The sequence below is a fragment of the Mirounga angustirostris genome, unplaced genomic scaffold (assembly GCF_029215605.1).
Source record: "Mirounga angustirostris isolate CCGP_5_RB_7025 unplaced genomic scaffold, mMirAng1.0.hap1 SCAF_3, whole genome shotgun sequence".
Lineage (NCBI taxonomy): Eukaryota > Metazoa > Chordata > Mammalia > Carnivora > Phocidae > Mirounga > Mirounga angustirostris.
This window is the reverse complement of record NW_026991711.1, coordinates 10165073-10182644: the sequence shown is the minus strand read 5'-3', so window position 1 is coordinate 10182644 and position 17572 is coordinate 10165073. Positions and strand designations below refer to the sequence as shown.

The window sequence follows — 17572 nt, the reverse complement described above, 5'->3', positions numbered from 1 at the left end:
CACACATTTCCCTGGTCTGTCCTCCCGATGGCAGATCCCCCCAACAGCATGTAAACCCCTGGGTTTGAGGGTTGACAAAGGGTCAACCGTTTGGAGGAGGCTTAGCTATGCGGGCTAGCGTGTGGCCCAGGCCCCCCTTGTACAGATGGAGATTGGGGAAGTAGGAGAAAAGGGTGGGCTCTGTTCCGAGGAACTTCTTTGTCTTCTTGCCTCAGGAGGCGAATGTTGGGGGTAGTCTTATGTCTGTTTGGGTAAGTAACAGGAAGAAATCCCATCCTTTTACAGCTTATCTGGATGTTGAAACCACAGACCTGCAGCTTGGATGGTTCTAGCTGGTGAGGAACTTTGCATCTAAAGTGCTCAGAGCAAAGAAAGAACGTTTTCTACCCTTTCATGCAACGCTCCACGACACTCCCCGGGGGACCACACAGTGTAGGAGACAGTGTATGGGGCTTTGAGGGTCCCACAGCCTTCAGCTGAACCCCCACTGTAACTTCCTACATGAATCTGAGCAAGGCAGTCACTCTGAGCAAGAGGTCATTCTTTGCCCTTGGTCTCTTGATCTTTATCATGGGAATAAGAATGCTTCCCTACTCTATTCTACCCCTTCCCCATATGCACCCAAATTACTCCTCTTCATCCCTCATCCTTTAACTCAAATGCCACCATCTTGAGTAGATCAGGCACCTCCTGCTAAGCTGGAAGGAACTGCATTCCTCTTTCTTTGCACTTTGTCCTTTTGTATTTGTGTTCTTGATGAATGTCCACTAGCCCCCTGGGTTCCAAGAGCAGGGATCATGTCTCTTGAATTCTCTAGTTGTGTCCTCTCCATCTGGTACACGGCCTGGCATCTGATAGATGCTAAACCTATGTTTGCCAAATGAGTAAATGAATGTGTGGTTATTGTTAAAATTAGAGATAAAATACACTAAGTGCCTGGCACAGAGTAGGTGCTTAATCAGTGACACTGATGATTTTTCAGTGCAGTCAGCACCTTAATCAGACATTTTATTTTGTTTCTTCATACTCTGTTCATGGGGGAGAATGGGGTGAATCTGGGACAACTACAGTTTGAACCGTCCAAGACAAGAAGAAAAAAATGTGGTGTGATAAACTCCTGGCCCAAACAGCCAGGAGCATGACATACTTTTTAAAGGCTTAAGAAGTTCAAGATCCATCATTTGAAAGAGAGAATAAAAAGTACAGGAGAAAGTTGTATTGGTCCATTGTGCTTGCCCCCCCAACCACTCATACCCCAAGCAGTACACCTTCTTACAAAGCCTCTGGTGAAAGTAATTCCCCACCCAAGTGCTCACACCCACATTGTCACCAGCCGCCCCCTTCCCCTTCACATCTAGGGGACTACTTTATCTGTCTCTTTAATATCATCCAGCCCAAATATTCCCTTGTCAAATATTTCTGGGGCCTACACTTGAAGAAAGAGACGATTTTCATAAATCTGCGAGCAGGACCTTTTTTTTTTTTTTTTAATGTCAAAATAAACCATCTGCTTGTACAACTGTTTCTAATTACTTCCCTGCCTAGACTCTGCACTTGAGGGGTTTGGTACCAGCACCCCGCCCAGAGCGGTGCCGCTGCCCAAATCCTCGCAGGCAGCTCATCAGACACTTGCGGCTCCTGGTAGAGAGGCCCGACCTGCACGCCCTGGTGTCTGTGTGTCCGTCTGCAGGCGGCCTGCGGGTGGCACCTCTCCCTGCCGCGCCCCCCGGCCCCCCCACGCCCCCATCGGGAGCCCCACCCAGCAGGAGCGCAGCTCTTCGGCACAGCCCCGGAGCTCAGCATGCGTCCCGCCGCCTTCAGGAACTTCTTGCTGCTGGCGTCCTCCCTTCTCTTCGCGGGGCTCTCAGCTGTCCCCCAGAGCTTCTCGCCATCTCTGAGGTAAGCCTGGTTTGTTATTCTTTGAGAGGAACCTGCCCTGCTTTGCGTGGCAGGGCTCAGGTCTGCAGGATGGCTGCCCTAAGCCAAGCGCAGTTAGAAAGTTGGACCCGGGATAAACTGTTTTCAACCTGTTCCTATTCCTTTCCGTCTATCTGCACCGTCTGTTGCGTCTTGTCTGTCCTTTTACTTTTCCTTCGGGAAAATACCGTGAATAAATATAAATATTTAACTTCTTCCTATTTTAGTAACTACCAGGAGAAACTTCTGCCATGAGCCTAAGGTAATCCTTTGTGTACCTGGGGTGTGCTCGTGCCCTATAAGGCAGAATATTTCACAGGGTCTGTATTACATTATTGTATTGCATTTCGAAAGAGACTGTGGGACACATAATGATAGCTAAACTTTTTAAAAGTACCGTTTCTAAGCACTGCTCAATGCAAATTTTCATAAAACGGCTGCCCCTGGCCATCAGCTAGCAATGGGACTTTTTAGAGTACTGAAAAGTCAGCCAAATGTCATACTTTGCATTCATTTGCATTTAATCTGAATGTGCATATAAGACTCAGTGGCAAGCCACCAAGAGGCAGGGCTGGATCACCTCTGTCCACTTGGAAGGCAGTCCTATTCCTAGGTGTGCAGGTCACCCCTCAGACATTTTGGGTCATGGTCATTTCGCTCGTGGTGGCCCATGGGTGGCCCCCAGAGGAACGTGGAACCTCAAACTTCCTTCCTGTGAAGTCGGACGTCGCCGCACGGGGGTGCACTGGGGGGAAACGGCGGCTCCGAGTAAATGGGGCAGTGTCTGCTCTTGACCGTGGCCCTGCTGTGGTCTGTCGCCCTTGCAGGAGTGCGACTGGTGCCGCGTGCAGGCTGTCCCGGGCCGAGTCGGAGCGCCGGTGCCGGGCGCCCGGGCAGCCCCCAGGGGGCGCTCTGTGCCACGGCCGCGGCCGGTGCGACTGCGGGGTCTGCATTTGTCACGTGAACGAGCCCGGCGTGTACTTTGGGCCCCTGTGTGAGTGCCGCGAGTGGGTGTGCGAGACCTACGACGGGAGCACCTGCGCAGGTAAGGGGCAGCGGGCGCACTGCGGGCGTCCGGGCTTCCGGGGCGCCCTGGCGGCGGGGGTTTCTGCCACTTGCCGGGGAGACCCTCAGACGGAGCTCGGGGAAGTGACTGCCTTCGCGCAGGGCTTCCCGACGCCCCGCCACTCGGGGCTCACGTGCTGCCATACTTTCCTCCGCCCTAGGGTCCGAACTGAAGTGGAAATAATACTGGTGAAGATTCACTCACTTAACGATAACTCTCCTTATTACAGACTAAGCCCCCAACTTCCCCACAAGGGAAGTCAGTCTGGTGGGCTCCTCTACCCCAATCACGAATGTTAGTCGCATTTGCAGAACATAAGCCTGGATTTTCTTTTTACCAAGGAAAAGCAGGAGACTATTATTTCCCCAAATTCCGGGGGCGGGGGGAGCAGGTTGTGTCTTTGATTTGCCTTCTTATTCTTAGGGTATAGTTCACTGATAGTGTGTATCAGAGAACGATAACAAGGAAAAAAGTAAGCAGATCCATACTGACTTAGAAGCGATTGCTGTTGTATTGGTTTAGCTGCTTGAATTTTTCAGCTGCAGTGAAACTTGGTATTTTGTAAGGGTGCAGTAAAAATAAATTCATTTCTCTTGTACATTTTTAAGGAGTGATTGAGGTTGTGATATTGGAATGGGTCAAGATACTTCTTGGTAGAGAACACCCCTCGCCTATAGCAGTTTCACAGGGACATGCCATTTCCTAGGGCCAGACCCTCGGTTGGGTCACTGGGAATGATGCAGGCGCTCCGTTAGTAAAAGGACAACACGATGCATTCCAACCAGGGTTTGGCAAATTTGTAGGGGGAAAAGAAAATGCACAACTTGTTTTACCCAGGATGTCGTTAAGAATAAGAGTCCAACACTAACAGAGGTGAAGAATGAGTTTATAGCAGAATGGTTTTTCCTGGGCCCCTGGGCCCAGAAATGCATAGTGAGAGTATTTAATATGCACACCGCTTGGCAGTGGAAAGTAATCATGTCAGTAATTTGGAGGGGCACAGGTGCTTCTCTGTGGCTGGTTTACCCTCTAAAGGCTGGGGCTCAACCCTTTAAAAAAATTTTTTTTAAATTTATTTGACAGAGAGAGACACAGCGAAAGAGGGAACACAAGCAGGGGGGGAGGGAGAGGGAGAAGCAGACTCCCAGCCGAGCAGGGGGAGCTCAACCCTTTAAAAATACTGAACACCACAGCTCGTTATTTTAATGGTGTCCGTCCCACAGGCTGCAGTATTATTAAGGGCAGCCCTTTGGAATGAAAGCTAAGTATTGTCTAATATTTCATTCCAAATCTGACTGTTAACCTGGCTTCTCTTGGCTTATACTCCCTCCGGCAGGGTCTCTTCAATATCATGAGTTCCGAACACATTTTTTCAGGGCATTTTTGAGTTGTTCTTTCATCTAATCACTTTTGAAATATATCACTTAAAAGAGTTTCCATTTTAGTGACTAGGAAGAGCTAATTGAATTAAACTTAGCAAATACTTATGAGGTGCTCTATATTTACTAGACTCTCTGCTGTTGGAATTCTGCAGAGGGAATGCTATGGCCTATAGTGCTCTTGTTGGTCCCCCATGGAAAGTGATTTGTTGTTTACCCTTAACATATTAGTCATTGCATTCTTTCCTCCCTGATGCAAATGCAGGACTGAATCATGCATGGTTTTGTTTGCATATGTACACATTCCCGTGGAAGGTAAGATGCTTCTCTTTATTTCAAGGCTGAATGAAGTAACTGTGTTCGTTTTCCATTCTCCTCTTTGTGACTGATGCCCACCGAGGCCTGCTCCACCGGGCCTGGTGCGGGATCTGCCCCTGCAAATGCTCTGAGATCATTTGCCAGGCCAGTGCGATCTTTCCACACAGCACGGTCATGGGGCTGCCTCAGCAACTCGCCTACTTGTTCTGCGCTTCAAATGTAGCTTCTCAAGTCTGCCTTCAAGAAAAAGTTCCTGTGTTGTAGCTAGTAAGACAGAAGCATAGCAGGTTGTCTTCTATGTTTTTATGTGCACCTGGGCCTTTACCTCTGTGGGGTGTTCTAGAAATAGAGTAGCTTTCAGGGACCTCCATACCCCTTCGAGGAAAATAAAACCCTGCTCTGATAGTGTATCATAGAATGGTTAATACTCTGGGCTCTGGGGGAGGATTTCTGGGAGTCAAATCCCAGCCCCACCACGTAACAGCTGTGTGAACGTGGGTGATTACTGAAACTTTCTGAGCCTCGATGTCTTCATCTATAAAATGGGAATAACAACAATACCTACCTTACAGGATTGTTGTGAGCTCTGGCGCATGTAAAACTCTTAGAATAGTGTTTTTCACAAAGTGCTCAATACATATAAATATGCGTATAGGCATATAACATTATTATAGATGCACAAAGGTGAGCTAGGATGGATGGGTGGATGGGTGGATGGATGGATGGATAGATAGATAGATAGCTAGATAGATAGCCTAGCTTTGTATTTGTTGGACATTTGATGCAGTGAGAGCAATTTTCTTAATGTAGCCTGGGCCTGTTATTGATCCAAAGCTAAAAAGGTCAAGCAAGGATAGCTATTTTGGCCCAGCCTCAGAGCAGCTCTATTAGCTACACCATGCCCTTTTAAAGTTGGGATAAGAATCCATTGGGATTCTTATACTGTGAATCATAAGAAAGATACTTGTTTTAGTTTGAGCCTGGTTGAAAGTGATTACATTTATATTAATGTATAACTAATGTATAATCCAGTGTCTACTTGTTCATGGCACATGAATCTTCCTTGGACTTTTATAGTGTAAAGGTCTGGCCCAGAGATTATTCCTGTGTATGGGGTGGTCAAATGAGAAGTAAACTAATTTGGGTGGAATATTTCTTTGAGAAGAGTACAGTGTTTGGTTACAGAAGAACAAACTTTCAGCTAATATTGCAAGGCATCCCTGAATAACCCCCTTAACAGGTATGATTATACTTAAATAAAATATTGTGTTCGTTTAAGATCTTTTCTAATCACTTTTGAAATATATCACTTAAAAGAGTTTCCGTTTTAGTGACTAGGAAGAGCTAATTGAATTAAACTTAGCAAATACTTATGAGGTGCTCTATACTTACTAGACTCTCTGCTGTTGAAGGGGTATAAAGATGAAGACAATATGACAACTTCCCATTGAGTAGGGAGATGAAAATACCAAATACCTATAATGCAATGCAGAATATCATTTCTACAAATTTCTATGAGAGTTTTACTGAGGCAGGAATTAAATATTGTGGCTAAAGTTCTTGAGAAAGAGGTAGCCTTTGACATAAATCTTTATGCATAGGGAGGTTTTTAGTCCAAAACGTGGACTGTTGGAATTCTGAGGGAAGAAAAATCCAAGCAGTGGTTTAGAGGCAGAAAGGCATGTGGTGAGTGTGTTTGGGGACCAGTGAAGTATTCTAGGTTTGGCCTGGCTGGATCTTAGGGCTGTGGGGAAAGTAGTTGTAGATATTTTGAGTTACAGTTGCACACATTGTTGAGAGCTCTGAACTTGAATGTGAAGTTTGTGCTTATCAGAGCCATGGAGTGGTTTGAACATGGGAGCTTTGATTAGTACTCTGACTCATGAAAAGTGACAGGGTAGGGTGCTTGAGGGCAGGGGAGGTTAGGGTAGACACTTGATGGGGATGAGCTCAGTTTAGAGACTATTTCAATTCTAGCCCATGGGAGAGAGTAAGATAGAACAATGATGAATTTTAAAGACTGTTGAAGATACAATCAACATGCTTTAGGACCCAAGGATGAGTAAGATGGTCAATCAGTGACTGGGCATATGAGAGAACTGATAGAGTAAGAGTCAGGAGAAAGAACCAGATAACTCCTAATCAGTGGCTAAGACTCTTTACTAAGGAAAGAAAAATGCTTATTTTTAATCTGAAATTGCTATAAAATGAAGAATTATCAGTAGCAGAATGAGTCTGGACTTGACTGGCAGTGGATCCAGGACTAGATGGATCACGTCTGAACTGTTAACTTGGGTTCAATTGCTTATATCCTTAACCTTGAGCCAGTCATCTGATTTCTCTGAAACTTAGATTCTTTTTTTTTGTAACATCTTTATGGATATAAAGAACCTTGTGTCCTGCATTGTATTATTCAGAATAATTTTTATGTTTATGTATAAATACATTTAATATCCATGTAATTATGCATTTATACATTTATTCAGACTATGTATAAAACATCCTTATAAACATTGATTTATGTACATAAACATACACAATATACAAATAATTAAAATACATGGAAACACCCCTAATATATAAATATTAACAATTTTTTTCTTGCAGATATTTTTGACTTTTACACTGCTAAATAAATAGTATGAGAATTGCATGTGATTATTCATGAGAACTGGACTTTCTGGCTCTTTATAGTCTGTCTTAGGACTGATCTGGTTTTCCTCACAGTTGTGTTTTTCTTGAATAGTTGAGTAATTCCCTCCAAGCCTATTTTGCGGAATCACTCTTCGGTTTTTCCTTTCTTAGTTATTTTCCATTTTGCACCTTCTCTGCCTTCCTTCAAACCATATTCTAACTTACTTGCCCCCTCCTTTAACTCTGTCCAGCTCCCCTTGGTACTTCCCATTCTTGCTTCTTCTTTATATCCCCTCTGCATCCCTGTGTGGGGCACCACACACGTAAGAGCACTGTCTGTTCTTTAACACCCCGTCCAGTAAACGATTGTGTTGAACAGACTCACTGCAGTTTCCACATTGCTTCCATTCATGTGTTTTCATCATGGTCTTAACATGTCCATAGTTTTGGAGACCATACTCAGGAGTTCCCTACCACTAGCTCACTCCCTTCATGCGGGCCTCTTTTTTTTGTGAGTTCTACACTCTTAAGCTTATCCATTTTGGATAAATGCACCCTCTCTTACCTCAAGTGACACATAAAAATTAAAGATTTTCATCTTCATTTTCTCTCAACTGTACTGCTTTATTCGGACCCAATACTCTGCCGTTCTACTGTAGAGATTGAGATACCTTGTCCTTGGACTTGGTCATCCTCACACCTTGATAATCTAGAAGAGCGTATTTATAACATTAGGGTGTTTAGATCAAATAGTGTCAATGTGAGAGGTTCAGTGGTTATTTTTCAAGTAGAATTTCCCCAGAAAGAGAAGGGAACATCTGAGAGCAAACTTACTTATTACAAATTTTTAAATTTGCAAAGTAAAAACCTCTTTCATAGGGTTCTTGGAAGGTTTCCATATATTTTGAGACATGATAACATCCCATGTCTCTTAGTATCATAACCCCAAAAAGCTGCTCAGCTTTCTGGGCCTCAGACATAGGTTGGGAAATCTGACCTTTGAAGTAGTCATGTAATTAGATTGGGTCCAACCATAAGGAAGATGTGGTATATATATACACAATGGAATATTATGCAGCCATCAAAAAACCCCCAAAATCTTGCCATTTGCAACGATGTGGATGGAACTAGAGGGTATTATGCTAAGCGAAATAAGTCAATCAGAGAAAGACATGTATCATATGATCTCACTGATATGAGGAATTCTTAATCTCAGGAAACAAACTGAGAGTTGCTGGAGTGGTGGGGGGGTGGGAGGGATGGTGTGGCTGGGTGATAGACATTGGGGAGGGTATTTGCTATGGTGAATGCTGTGAATTGTGTAAGACTGATGAATCACAGACCTGTACCTCTGAAACAAATAATACATTATATGTTTAAAAAAAAAAAAAAAAAAGAAGATAGTAGGAAGGGAAAAATGAAGGGGGCGGAAATCGGAGGGGGAGATGGACCATGAGAGACTATGGACTCTGAGAAACAAACAGGGTTCTAGACGGGAAGGGGTGGGGGCTGGGCTCACCTGATGATGGGTATTAAAGAGGGCATGTATTGAATGGAGCACTGGGTGTTATACGCAAACAGTGAATCATGGAACACTACATCAAAAACTAATGTTGTAATGTATGGTGATTAACATAACATAATAAAATAAAATAAAATAAAAAGATTGGATCCAACCAGACAATCCAGAATAATCTTTCCATTTTAAGATCTGTAATCTTAATCACATTGGCAAGGTCCCTTTTGCCATGTAAACTATTTACAGGTTCCAGGAACAAGGATAGATATCTCTGGGGGCCCTTAGTCTTCCTACCATACTCATCCTTCTGGGAAGTGCAAGAAGAATGCTACAGTGTATGAATGGCAAGAGAGAGCGGTTCCAACCCCCCTTAGTACCTGGCTGTTCTTACACTTCATCTAGGATGCAAGTACTGAGTCTTTTTCTTCTTTCCACAGTTCATCTTCATGTTCTAATTTCCCTGCCCCCAGTCTTTCCCACACCAGTGCTGATAAGGAACTTCAATCTTCTGGTCCAGATTATGAAGAGTGACTGATAGCCCAGCAGTTGCCTACGTTCAGTGCCTGACATTATCACTTGCCAACTCTGGAGCTCTGGGCAAGTTACTCAAATGTTTGCCATTCCTGTTTCCTTATTTATGAAATGGGCTAATAATATTATCAACGGGGATAATAATTATGCTAAAACACATGAGTGATTAGTCACTGGAGTTATATGCTTACTTATGTCAGAGGCCCCTCTTCTACCCTAGGTCCTAAGATATTAACTACCAAAGAAATTATTTTCTTTCCACATTATATCTTCCTCTGGGCTTAAGCCTATGTTCATCTTTCCTCCTTTGATGATCAGTGAAATTTTGGAACTATCTCCCTTCAGACAACATGCCTGCTCCATAGTGGGTCATGTTCCAGCTTGCTGGATGTCTAAGATTTTGACCCTAGTTTCTGTCTTTGTCTTAGGAACTTGACTTTTGTGTTCTTGTCCCTGAAATCTTCACTCTGATTTATGGTTCTAGAGCTATGCCCTAAATAGTGTGTGAATAGTATTTGAATCTGGAATTTTTAGTCATTTTCTTTACTGGAAACCCTAAGATTTCTGCACATTTGCAGAGTTTACACTCAGTGCTTTGCTGCTGCTGATTCTTACCTCCACTGGGCTGTTCCTTCATCTCCTCCAAAGCATTGATCTCAAGTGGGTTGATCCCAGAACCCACTTCTTCAACTTACAAAAATGGGAAAAGCAACACAATGCATAACAAAGTCAAAATAACTCACCTTCGCAGAGTTGTTGAGTATTCAGTAAACATTACTGAATGTTCTGGAGACACTGGAGATGGGGTAATTTAATCACAGATATGTAAACAACTTAAGATTGAATAGTAATCATTCTGGTTCTTAAATCTCCCAATTTTTTCAACCACTCCTCCTTCTTAGAGCCACGTGTGGACATGGATGAAATTCTGGGTCAAGAGTTGTAAGCGGAGGTGTAGGCAAACTGAAAGGGAGCTGACTCGCAGGACGGTATTTGTTTTGCCCATCTGCCCTTCTTCCTGCCTAGAATGTACCTAGTTCCAGCAGCCCCTGTGGATCCAGAGAAGAACATGGTGGCCACCTATGAGGATGGCAGGAATCCTGGCTTTTGGAGAGGCCATGGAGCTGCCACCCCAGTCCTGGACTGCCTGCTTCTGGACTGCTTTTGCACATAAAAATAATAAACTTTTGCTTCAGCCCCTGTTATTTGGGGGTTTTCTGGCAGCTAAATGTAACCCTATCTGAAACAACGGTTTTATTAAAAAAAGTTCAAGTCTATTAAAATTGGGCAAGAGTAGGGCGCCTGGGTGGCTCAGTTGGTTAAGCGACTGCCTTCGGCTCAGGTCATGATCCTGGAGTCCCTGGATCGAGTCCCACATCGGGCTCCCTGCTCGGCAGGGAGTCTGCTTCTCCCTCCGACCCTCCCCCCTTTCATGCTCTCTCTCTCTCAAATAAATAAATAAAATCTTAAAAAAAAAAAAATTGGGCAAGAGTAGCATTTGTATAGGGGTTGAGAGCTTGAGCTCATGACACCAGTAGGGCTGGGTTCCATGCTGCTTTACCTGCTATGTGGACTCCAGCAGTTTTGGTAAATCCCGTAAGACTCAGTTTGTTCATCTCTAAAATGGGATATAATGAACACCCTGAGGAGAGTTACTGAAAAATTTAAGTGAGAAAATACACATGATGCGTCTAATAAAAGAGCTGATGTAACTGTTACTCTCAATGGGAGTTGTTATTACCATTATTAACCTAGAATCTCTAAGGGAATTATGCTAAGGCAAAAGAGACTATGTCTTTGCTTTAAGTGTATTTACCAGTAATGGATGTGTAGTCCCTGTACCTGTTTATATATTCAGCATATAATGCTTTTTTGCCTGGCTGTTTTTATGGGGGCATTATTTCTATGAGAAGATGTAATTTTTTCAAAATCTGGTTACCAGAAATTCAATTACCAGAGAGAACACACATGGTTTATGTATTTAAATATTTTTTAAATTATCCATTTATTTATCTGTATTTAAAATTTATTAAACCATCACACATGTCCACTACAAAAACTCAAACAATACGTAAACGCATAGATAAAAGCACAGTGAGGTTGCATTTTATGCAGGGAAGAGATTCTACATCAGCCCCAAATCAGACATTTGAAGTTTAAACGTTATCCTGACAAATCTCCGAGGAAGGCTGTGTGTTCAAGTTAATTACTCCATCCCTCAATCTAGCATGGTAAATACTAGTAAATGAGTGTTTATTCAATGGCTGTTTCCGTGTTTACTCCATTTTTGGTTTTTGGCTGGATCTGAGAGGAGTCGTAGCTGGATCATTCTTTTGGGGGCCCTCAGCTCACTAGGAGATGCACAGCAAGAACATCAGCCCATGGAAGTCCCATCTCTTTCATAGTCCCTCTTCTTTCACAAGCCCCACCTGGGGCTTCCACTCATTGAATGGAAGGACAGAATCTCTACACTATTTAAATCATTATTCCACCTTCCTTTATTGCCAAGTATTTACCTTCAATGCCTAAGCACATATAATTGAGTTCAGGTGAGTTAAGTATGTGTGTGCTGTGAATCCTCCTTAGTCTGGTCTTCAGCATAACCTCTGGAGGTAATCAATGTAAGCGTAGGGTGTATACTTGCCTGTTTTCCCGTGGTTATGTACACGCGTGTGTTGTAAACATGTGAACGCACACTCTCCCAGGTCTGTTTCTTTCCCTCTTTTGCTTTTTGTCCCCTTAAGAATTTATCACAGCTCTCATTCTAGCTTAATAATATATACGATTAAGAATTTTAATAGGTATATGATGTCCTGTAGTAGGGATATATTGCTTTATTAAATGATTTGCCCATTAGTGAACATCCTGATTGCTTCCAGTTTTTGTTATTGTTGTTTTATTTTTTGATATAGGAGGGCTTTAAGCAGTATTTTCAAACTCCAATTTAAAATTGTGCACAGACCTTTGTACACCTGTATGTGCACACAGCTCTGTATCTCCCTTGTTCTTGTGTGGACACACAGACATTTCCACTAAGAAGAGTGAGCTGGGTCCCCAGGTACACGTGAGGGAGTCGTCAGCCAACAGAACTGTTAATAAAAGTGTCTTCATACATTGCTAATCTTGGCAAAGGGAAACTTCAAATCAGGTAGAACTGGGAGATCTGAAACCTTTGTCCTTAGGGAAATTTAGATCCCAAGCCTGGTGTGGGAGTCAAGGTCAAGAGTCACATCTGTAGAGGAGAAATACGGTACAGCAGAGACTGAGAATACCTGGGGGTTTACCCCCGCATGGGTAAATTCTCAAACTGTTTTCCATTAACTCTTAAATTGATAAAGATAGAGACCTACAAGGAGGTTGCAAATCTCATTTTCTTTGGAAAAGAGTGCTTTGTCTTTTCAAGGATCACATTTCCTGGCAAATAAGAAACTATATTTTGTAATAGAACTCATTCTTCTGTCTATTCTAAATCGTCTTACTTAAGGCTGGGTAGAAGAATGATGGCTTTATAAAGGGAAAAGAAAAACAAGATCTTTATAAGGATGCTCACTGGCTTGATCTTGTGTCACCTCAGTCCTAACTTACGCTGTAAGACAAGTTTCTCTGCTAAGAGCCTATCATCCTAATTGTATATAGTCACTAGTTCAAGCATCACATTATTCCAAGTGAATAGTTACCACTCTAGTTTTACTGTTTTATCTGGATACTTCCTGGGGAAAGGCAGGCCAAAAAACATTTTTTTTTTAAAAGAGGTCAATGAGTTTTGATATTGCTTTGAAACTTCTCTTAGGTAAGGACTTAACTGTAAATCATGATTTAGTCAATGGGAGAGAGTAAGGAGCCCAAATCAGAAAATCAAAACATGGTAAATGTATTTCCTTATTGGCCATTACTGCTCTTTCAAAGCTATCATTCTCTGCTGTGCAAAATAGTTAGACAAAACTAGTTATTTTTCTAAACAAAATGACTTGGCCACGTAAGCCTTTTCCTCTCCAAAATATGAAAGACAAGTTACAGATTTTTTTTTCTTTTTTCTTTTTGCTTTCTTGGTCAACATCATTAGTTATATAAGCTCCAAGAGTCATCTTGACATGAAATAATTCATTTGTTTTAAGAAGGGAAAATATTTGATTCTAGCCGTGTCCTGGATAGACTTCAATTGCCTGCTTGGATGGATTTGAGCTTTAAAATTAATGCTGTTTTAGTAATAAACAAGAATAATGGGAAAATATCTATTTCTATTTGAGTATGCTTTGCTGGAAAATATCTTTGTACATATGAATTCATTTAATTCTCATATAACTTTTAAGAGGTAGTCAAAATTGTTATTCTCCAGCTATCGTATTAAGGAACCCTGAGAAAAATTTGCCCCCCAAATCAGTAGGAGGCTTCTCCTTAAGCATATTAAAGTTGTCCTGAAACCACATATTTAGGGAAAATATTTTCATGAACTTGGAGTCCTGAAATAACATAATTTTGAAGGACCTCATTTTTATATTTAAAAATACATCTTCTGTTGATTTTTTTCTTAGAAGAGCATATTTTCATTCTCATTTCTGCATTATGCCAGAGGTAATGCACCTAAAAGCTCCAATACTGGGCAGAAGAACACTTTATTCATTTAATATCAAAAGAAGTCCGGGTAGCAGAAAGCACTGGGACTGTCATACCAACAAAGCATTTCTCTCAGCTGTAATTGATGTTCTTAGAGTGATTCCATTTAGCACCAACTCTTATCAAAATAAGCGTTCTCCAGAGTCAGCAAGGGGAGAAACTTTTCTATAACCTTTGATTTTCCTGGTCTATAAAAGTGAAAGAAAATGTAGATAGGAGAGTTGAATATATATTTGTTACTTTCATGAACATTTACTAGTGTTATTTTGGCTATTAAGAGTAAATCACATTTTGGGACACCTGGGTGTCTCAGTCCATTGAGTGTCTGACTCTTGATTTTGGCTCGAGTCATGATCTTGGGGTTGTGGGATCGAGCCCCACGTGGGGCTCTGCGCTTGGTGGGGAATCTGCTTGAGATTGTCCCTCTCCCTTTGCCCCTCCCCCCTGCCCTGTGCTCACTCTCTCTCAAATAAATAAGTCAATCTTTTAAAAAAAAGAATAAATCACGTTTGAGATTATCTTTTGCTCTTCTAAAATTATTCGTAATATGAAATCCAGACTTTCAAATAACATGCAATTTTTAATACATGTATAACATTTTTGAGAACAAACCAATGGGAATTAGCAGAAATGCACGGTGAAGGAAGCCAAATGTCTCTAGAAAAGTGAACAGTTCTGACTGGATCATCACAAGGGTGTACTTTACTCTTCGGAGGTGGGTATGTCACTCATCAATCTGCCTAGGATTCTTGAAATTCTACTTCTATATTTCATCCCTACTAATACCTACTAATACACTAGATGTAGAATTTTAAGACTTAGGAATGGCAAAGCACTGATCTGTTAATAATATAGTCTCTATTGAAGTTAGTAATCTTTCCTTTGGGAAAGCTAAGTGAGCAGGTTTGCATAGGCTGGAAATGCAGATGCACACTGCTCTGGAAAGTGCCTGGGAATTGGAATTAAAAAGCAAAACAAATTGTTTTTTCTCCACTGTTGTTACTTATTGTGTGACCTTGCATAAGTCACTTGGCTTCTCTGAGCTTCAGTTAAATTCAACGAGCATTTATTAAACATCTCCAAAAGATGACAGGGCATTGATAGCTGGGAGATTGGAGTCATCAGAAAGCAGCAGGTGCTCAATCCAGTGTCCTCTGTTTCAGGAAAGGGGTGGAAAGATTTTCCTTTCAGACAGTTGACCGCTACACAGAGTCATCCTATGACCTTCCGCTTGCCTTGAAAGCTTTACTTTCTGAGGATTTTAAGAACTCTCACTCTCATAAATTATTATTTAATGAGTGCCCAATGCCTACGATACCTACATGCTGTTGTAATATAGGCATTAACATTCTATAAAGTAGACTTGGTGTTTGTTAAATTCCCAACTATCGGCACATAGCCTATCAAAATATAATAAAAGAATTATTGTGCACATCTTGAAGTATACCCCCAAAATAAATATTAAAAGTCATATCAAAACCATAATAGTCAAATAAAAAACCATGACAGTCTCTGCTGCCCTCTATGTGGAACAGAACTAGTCAAACTAATGAGAGAACCGAGCATGAGTTAGAGTAACCACTGGTGAATGATGTGTATGGGGTTATTCGGAGGAAATAATGATGGTTTGGAAAATAATTCCTTTCTAAAAGGGCAACATTATATGGGATACACTTTATTTTTTTTTTTTAAGATTTTATTTATTTATTTGAGACAGAGAGAATGAGAGAGAGCATGAGAGGGAAGAGGGTCAGAGGGAGAAGCAGACTCCCCGCTGAGCAGGGAGCCCAATGCGGGGCTCGATCCAGGGACTCCAGGATCATGACCTGAGCCGAAGGCAGTCGCTTAACCAACTGAGCCACCCAGGCACCCTATGGGATACACTTTAAAAAACGTCTGTTTAATTGTAATGATCTCATAGTGTTATTATGGAATCGAGAGAAGGTAATGGTAACACAGTTACTATTTATTTAGGATTTGCTATATGCCTCTTGTGTTAAATTCTCACAGTAAACCTACTGGGTGGGTCGTCTTGCCATTCTAAAGACAAAGAGCTGAGCCTGAGAAAGATTAAATGGAATGTTTAAGATCATACTTGTCCGACACCAAAAGCCGTGCCATCAGTCACTCTTGTATTGACCTACACCATTTAGCACAGTGCCACCAGGTAACAGAGGCCCAAGAATACTTACATTCCTTTTCTGCGATTTCCGATGAGCGTGTGCAGTATAATCCACAATAACCAAGTGCTTTTTCCACGTGCAAAACTGTGAGAGGCAGAACAGCGAGGATATTGAAGGAGAAGGATAAATAATTAACTTCCCCATGCCTCTCTTTACTCCTCTCCAGGGATTATTATGAGAGTAAAGACTCAGGAAAATCCCTGGCTCATCGTAATCGCTCATCAGCAGCTATTCTTACTGTTGTTATTGGTCTTATTATCAGGCCTCTCCCATATCACTACAATTATATTATGCACTCCTCAAGGGCAGCAGTGCATTTTCTCTAATATTGTCTCTTAGGACTTCATTGTTATTGCTGCAAGAATACTGAATTACAAAGTACCCCCAAATTCAGTGGCTTACCAGAAAACACCAAAACCAATCTTTTTTTCTCCCTCTTGGGTGTGTAGTTCAGCTATGACTCAGCTGGGCAAGGCTGGATTCCAGGGTGTGGGCTGAGCTCCACGTTATTCTTATGCTGGCGGGGTATGCTTTTGTCGTGGTGGGTCACAGAACCGCTAGAGGATGAGGAAATACTCGGTGTTCCTTAAGGCCTTGAGCCACCTGCACATTATGTCCACGTACTGTTGGGCAAAAGGAGTGACATGGTCAAGCCCCGTATCTGTGCCCTGCCTTCTCCTGGACCCCGCAAGGTGTCAGGGCGGAAGGGGATTCAGCTGTTGACAGCAATTACTCTGTCAGCCACAAGATTTGACATAGGTATTCCTTTTTTTTTTTTTTTTTTTTAAGATTTTATTTATTTATTCATGAGAGACAGAGAGAGAGAGGCAGAGGGAGAAGCAGGCTCCCAAGGAGCAGGGAGCCTAATGTGGGACTCGATCCCAGGACCCTGGGATCATGACCTGAGCCGAAGGCAGACGCTTAACCATCTGAGCCACCCAGGCATCCTGACATAGGTATTCCAATGTCGTGGCTCCTCAGTGAAATTTGTTGATTGATGTGATTATAAATATCTGATATTTAAATTTAATTTGGAGGTGAATATGTTTCAGTTTTAAATGTAACCATATTAATTATACAGTAAATTATATTGATTTTTCTGAAGGGGTAAGAAATATAAAAAGAGAAGAGCAAAAATATATCCAGAAGCTAATCTCTAGTGAGGGAATTCATAAGAAAATCTCATAAAAATGAATTCCCTAAATATAGACCTAATGTCCTGTGAGTCAAAGGGGAAGTGTTTCTTTCCATTGTACTTAAATATACCCAATCTGTCATTTTATGACATCATTCAGCAGGTCTTTGCATAAATGCATGCTCCAAATGCTATAAAACACAGTGGTTTTATGAAAACCAGAATATTGATCTATGTCATGAGGCAGGTTAATAGCTGTCTGTTTTCATATGCACA

General features: G+C 41.9%; 1 protein-coding gene across 6 annotated transcripts in view; it reads left to right on the top strand.

Annotated features, from left to right (window-relative positions):
* Nucleotides 1-1582: 1582 nt before the first annotated feature.
* The window catches only part of ITGBL1 (integrin subunit beta like 1), a 245934-nt gene continuing 229944 nt past the window's right edge, over nt 1583-17572 (top strand). For 2 of the 6 annotated variants that reach the window (XM_045869667.2, XM_045869665.3), the window contains exons 1-2: nt 1591-1899; nt 2745-2962. In XM_045869667.2, coding sequence (XP_045725623.1) covers nt 1802-1899; nt 2745-2962 — 316 coding nt within the window. In that variant the 5' untranslated portion in view covers nt 1591-1801. Of the gene's footprint in view, nt 1900-2744; nt 2963-17572 lie in introns of all 6 variants that reach the window. The other 4 variants (XM_064585919.1, XM_054506403.2, XM_045869670.3 and 1 more) reach the window with 4 other exon arrangements.